At 44.8% G+C, this 5746-nt stretch overlaps 1 protein-coding gene across 1 annotated transcript; it reads left to right on the forward strand.

Moving 5' to 3' along the window:
- The first annotated feature begins 1 nt into the window (after window position 1).
- ankrd34a (ankyrin repeat domain 34A) lies at window positions 2–5351 on the forward strand. Its single transcript, XM_030371023.1, has 2 exons — window positions 2–108; window positions 1162–5351. Exon 2 carries the CDS (start codon window positions 1229–1231, stop codon window positions 2759–2761), a length of 1533 nt encoding a protein of 510 aa, XP_030226883.1. The 5' UTR covers window positions 2–108; window positions 1162–1228; the 3' UTR covers window positions 2762–5351.
- The last annotated feature ends 395 nt before the right edge of the window (window positions 5352–5746 follow it).

The following is a 5746-nucleotide window of genomic DNA, read 5'->3' on the forward strand; positions in this document are numbered from 1 at the left end:
ACACACACACACACACGCACGCACACGACGCACGCACGCACGCACACACGCACACACACACGCGCGCGCGCACAGGAGAGGAGACGGAGTGGATGTAATGGCAGCGCGGTAAGGTTTTATATTTAGACTATATATAATGATAACATGTAAACTGTATATTATGAAAACATATGAACTGCATGCTATATATAGACTCTATATACAGGCCTATTATGATAAAATCAACGGTATGCGCTGAAGAAATCACAGCAGGTAAATGAGACTATACAGACTTCTAGCTATCTGTTCAAATAACACAACGTTAATTGTCTTGCTATTCTGACCAGGGAAGAGATCCGATGAATTAGCTTTTAGAAAAAATGGAAAGGGAAAAGCCTGAGCGCATCGATGTGTATCGTTATGTCCCGATATTTCTTTATGTGTATCGTTATGTGTCTCTATTCCATGTACTTACTTCCTCTGCAGTGAAACCAAACGAACGACTGCTTGGGAATATTGATCTGAATAAAAGGCAACCAAGTGATTGGGAGCAATGTTGAAAATTGGGCTTATGTAATTGCAGATATGCAGCCAAAACAAGCTGCCACAAACACTAGACCATGAGAGGCTACTTTTATATATTTAATGTATATTTGCTACCTTTTGTTATATTTATATATATACATAATAATAATAAGAATAACACCTATTTTTAAAACATATTTTTGTAGTTGTGTAACCTGCATGCCATTCTGCTTGGAGGACCACAGCAGCCACTGGTGGTAGATGCTATAGGTGCTAACTCTAAATGCTTTAGATGCTATCTCTAGATGCTTATTTCAGATGCCAACTCTAGATGCAGAAGATGCCATCTTTAACCGCTATTTATGCTATCCCCATAGGCAAACCATAAATGCAGGTTCTAAATGCTAAATTTGCTATATCTAGATTCTAATATTATATATATATATAATTCTAGATGTTATAGTCCTAGCTGTAGATGCTATGTATAGATGCTATATATACTATATCTAAATGCTATCTATAGATGCTATCAAGAGATGCTAACTCTAGAGGCTATCTCTAGATTCTACATGTACCCTCTCTAGAGGCCAACTCTAAATGCCAACTATCTCTATCTACGCTACAAGTTCTGAATATCTACTTTGTTTCCTCCCCAAGGTCATGTGCCGTCTCCTGGAGCGTGAGTCGGCAGTGCTAGGCTAACTCCCGGAGGACCACGGGGACCATGGGGGATGGAGAGGGCAATGCCCTTCTCAAAGCCGTCTTCCAAGGCAAGCTCAGACTCACCCGCCTGCTGATAGAGGGCGGGGCTTACATCAACGAGGGCAATGAGCGCGGGGAAACCCCCATCTCGGCCGCCTGCATCGCGAGCTACGACAACCCGCAGACCCGCAACAAGATGGTGCGCTACCTCCTGGAGAAAGGCGCCGACCCAAACATAGCGGACAAGAGTGGCCGAACTGCCCTCATGCACGCTTGCGCCGAGCAGGCGGGCCAGGAGGTGGTGTCGCTGCTCCTGGACAACGGAGCGGACCCTAGTCTGAAGGACTACTCCGGCTCCTCCGCCCTGGTTCACGCCATCAACAGGGGTGACCGGGACACCCTCCAGGTGCTGCTGGACGCCTGCAAGGCCAAGGGCAAGGAGGTGATCATCATCACCACCGACATGTCGCCCTCCGGCACCAAGAAGACCAAGCAGTATCTCAACTCCCCTCCCTCCCCTGCAATACTTGACAAGGCCTCCCCGACCTGCATGTCTCCATCCCAGGTGGAGGTAGGCACCTCCAACTCCCCGGGGACAGAAAAGGAAAAGGATGACGAAGGGATGTTCAGCTTTGCACTGGCCTTACCGTCAGTGCCGTCCCCGGCGGACCGCAGGCCTCCTCCCCGCAAGCTGCTGAAGAGGCTGAACTCTGAGCCTTGGGGACTCGTGGCCCCCACGGTACTGGGGGCTCTTGCTCAGGACAAGGTGGACGTTGGACTTAAAGAGGAAGCAGATGCGACCAGCCTGTTCGCCTCAGAACCAGACAAACCAGAACCGGATAGACCTCTGTTATGGCGGAGGCACAGCATAGAGACCCACGATCCCTGTTCACCAAAGCTCGCCGATCGCTCCAGCTCCGAGGACTGGCCGACGCTCCCCAGTTCTTCCTGGGCGGACAAGGTCCAGCAGCACCAGAGTCTGTACCGCAGGAACACCGCCCCCGAGACCCAGGAAAACGCAGCCGCGGCCCCCAAGGCCCTCGTCCACCCCAAGCTGACCCGCATGGACCACTATGAGTCCGACAGCCACCTCTGCCCAAAGTCCATCCCGGGATCCCCAGACTCAGGAAGAGTGTCCGTGGAGAGGAGGCGCTTCAACGCCTCCCCGTTGTCCCTGCTCGCCTCCTCCTCCAAGGAGTCCCTGGAGAACATCCCCAACTCGGTGTCCCCGCTCAGCGTGCGCCGGCGGGCCCCGGGGCTGCTGGAGCGGAGGGGGTCAGGGACTCTCCTCCTGGACCACATCTCCCACACCAGGCCTGGCTTCCTGCCCCCCCTCAACGTCAACCCCCACAGACCCATCCCAGACATCAGGGTTCCCCCGTGCGGCGGGAAGATCCTGGTGCCGGTGGCCCCCGCCTCCCCCAAAAGAGGCCCCGACTTCAAGGTGAAGAAGAAGCTGCTGCGGAGGCACTCCATGCAGACGGAGCAGATGAAGCAGCTCTCCACCTTCCAGGAAATCCTGGCTGAGAAGGTTGTCCAGTCAAACGCTGACTAGGAGGATCCTCCGGTCAAACGCTGACTCATTCAAGCAACGCATGTTTGGTAACTATAACTCCTAGAGGAGTAAGAGGGATAACCTGTACAACAGACTTCATCACGTCAATCATTTGAAAAAAAAAAACATTCAGCCTTGTTTTGTAAGTTGAGCTTTGCTGTCGGTGAGGTCACATTGAACCTAGAAGAGTTGAGAACGGTTGTGTGACTTATTTAATGTTTACAAATGCACAATTTGCACCAATGGCATTTCCATTTTTCAGAGTAAAAGATGTGAAAGGCCAATTGTGAAATGTGAAATGATATGAGCCAACAGACTTAGTCCTTCAGCCCGGTATGCCACTGGTCTAATCTACCAAATCATTTGCGGAAATATATTAACATAGATTCAAATTTACGCATTGAGGTGTTTACAAGAAGAGTTATCTTTTGTTTATTAGTGGATGAAGTTATAATTATGATGTATGATTCATTATGATTATGATGTTGATTCCAATATCGAGTATTGTCAATCTATACGCTGTAATAATGTTTTACTGGTCTGTTCACTAAAACTGTCCTTTATCAACTGACCTCAGTTACACAGAACCTTTATTCAAAGGATGCTTCAGAGCTATGTAACATCCTGTCTGATCAGGCAGAGATTTCTTCAGAAAGTTCTTAGATATGTTACATCCTGTCTGATCACACAGAGCTATGTAACATCCTGTCAGATCACACAGAGCTATGTAACATCCTGTCTGATCACACAGAGCTATGTTACATCCTGTGAGATCACACAGAGCTATGTAACATCCTGTCTGATCACACAGAGCTATGTAACATCCTGTCTGATCACACAGAGCTATGTAACATCCTGTCTGATCACACAAAGCTATGTAACATCCTGCAAATCAGTCAGCGATATGTAACATCCTGTCTGATCAGGCAGAGCTATGTAACGTTGTGTCTGATCAGACAGAGCTATGTAACATCCTGTCGGATTAGCCAGAGTCGGCCGTCACACACAATGTGAAATCTGTCACCAGAGGCAGGTTCAGATTTCATGTTCCTGCAAAATATTATAAATACTTGTTGATAAAATGGCGCCGGGTGCAATAGAAGCCCCTTTTTTTTTTTTAATGCTACGTAGCGGTTGCCAGTGAAGGAGTCTGTATTGTTTAGCTTGAAGAGATGAATGAATCCCAATAACAATGCTTTGCCAGCTCACATGGTAGCCCCACCTTCGCAATGGGTGTAATGAAGGCCAGCGAAGCTCTGGCTCTATTAAGATGCTAACTAAAGGATGAGGGAGGATTTAGATTGAAGACAAACTCGATTCATCCCCAGTGTCATTTGGTAATTGCAAGTAAACTCATAAGGCCATTACTCCTGTAACCTTTGAGAAACCGATTCCTGGAATATGAAGTTACCTGGCAAGGATTAGTTGTTGGAAGATATATTGATATGTTTTGTGTTTTGATTTAATTTGTTTGCATTACTTTACATAGTAAATTCCAAAGAAAGACCATGGACAACGAATGTTGATCCCACCAACCCTGAAAGAGATTGCTGTGAATTCCTCACAGACTGTATAAAGTGTACAGATGAGATAAACCTCATATTTCATGAAATACTGTATGTGCAATATAGGCAGTACTGTAACGATCCAACCAAGTGTCAAGTGTTCTTTACGTTCACGTTTAAACAGTTGAGTTAAAATGGTTCACAAGTAGAACCTTGAGCTATGCTGAGAGATGCACCAACCATAGAACCCTAGTCTAATCTGGTTAGTGTACTCTACAGGTAACTTCCCATCATCTGGAGGTCCTGTTCTTAATATATTGTTAGTCTACCATACAAGTAACCAATCATCATCTGGAGGTCCTGTTCTAAGTATCTAATTTACTCTGGTAAAATATTCAAAGTGTCTGCTAAATTAGTCTAATCTACAGGTGACTAGCATCTGGAGCTCTGGTTGTAAACATTTGGTTAATATTGTCAACTGGTTAAGACCAGTTGACAATATCTAGTGAATAATATACTGTACTGGTAACCAACCTATCATCTGGAGGTTCGGTTCTAAACACCTAGTCGGTCAATTATACAGGTAACCTATCATCATCTGGAAGGACTTGTTCTAAACACCTAGTTAGTCTATAGAACAGGTAACCAACCTATCATCTGGAGGTTCTGCTCTAAACAACTAGTTAGTCTATTAATCAGGTATTCAACCATCATCTGAGGGTCCTTCACTAAACACCTAGTTAGTCTATTCCACAGGTAACTTACCATAACCTGGGGATCCTATTCTATACAACTAGTCAGTCTACTGTACAGGTAATCAACGATCCTCATCATGTTGTGTTGTGGACTGCCCTGACCGTTCAGCAACATCTCCAACTGCTGCGTCCGAAGTGCTGAAGATTTGACTTTGTGCTGAATAAACGTCTGTAAATTACTTGAATTTTATGATGAATCTAAACAAAACGAAAACATTTTTTTGTATGCCTGTTATGAAGTAGTAAATTATATGTAGGTACTCTATTTTTTGTCTTTTACCCCAATTGTAATTTAATGTGGAATAAACGTCCATGTTCAGATGTATCAAACCAAAGCCTTGTCTTACTTTCTGTTGCGTTAAATACTTACATTCTGTTAGCACTTTCTTAATACTTTAGAAAGTAATACTAACCTGACATGGTCGTTAACCCTGAACCTGACCATAAATACTAACCTTAATACTAAATACTTAACCCAAATATTAATACTAGCCTGTAGAACACATAAATAATATTGGCGGATAATCTTGCATTGTGTTTATTCGTATTGTAAGCTTCTAGCATGGATATTTATAAGAATCAGGCACAATGCGCCATTCGCCACCTAGTGGAGATACAGTGCTTACATAAAGAGAAATTAATTCTTACAAAACTAGTGTAATTTACACTAAAGCAGACTCAATCTTACCTGGCAAATGTGTTTCATATAAACACACTCAAGCACA

The sequence above is a fragment of the Gadus morhua genome, chromosome 11, assembly GCF_902167405.1.
Source record: "Gadus morhua chromosome 11, gadMor3.0, whole genome shotgun sequence".
Classification (NCBI taxonomy): domain Eukaryota; kingdom Metazoa; phylum Chordata; class Actinopteri; order Gadiformes; family Gadidae; genus Gadus; species Gadus morhua.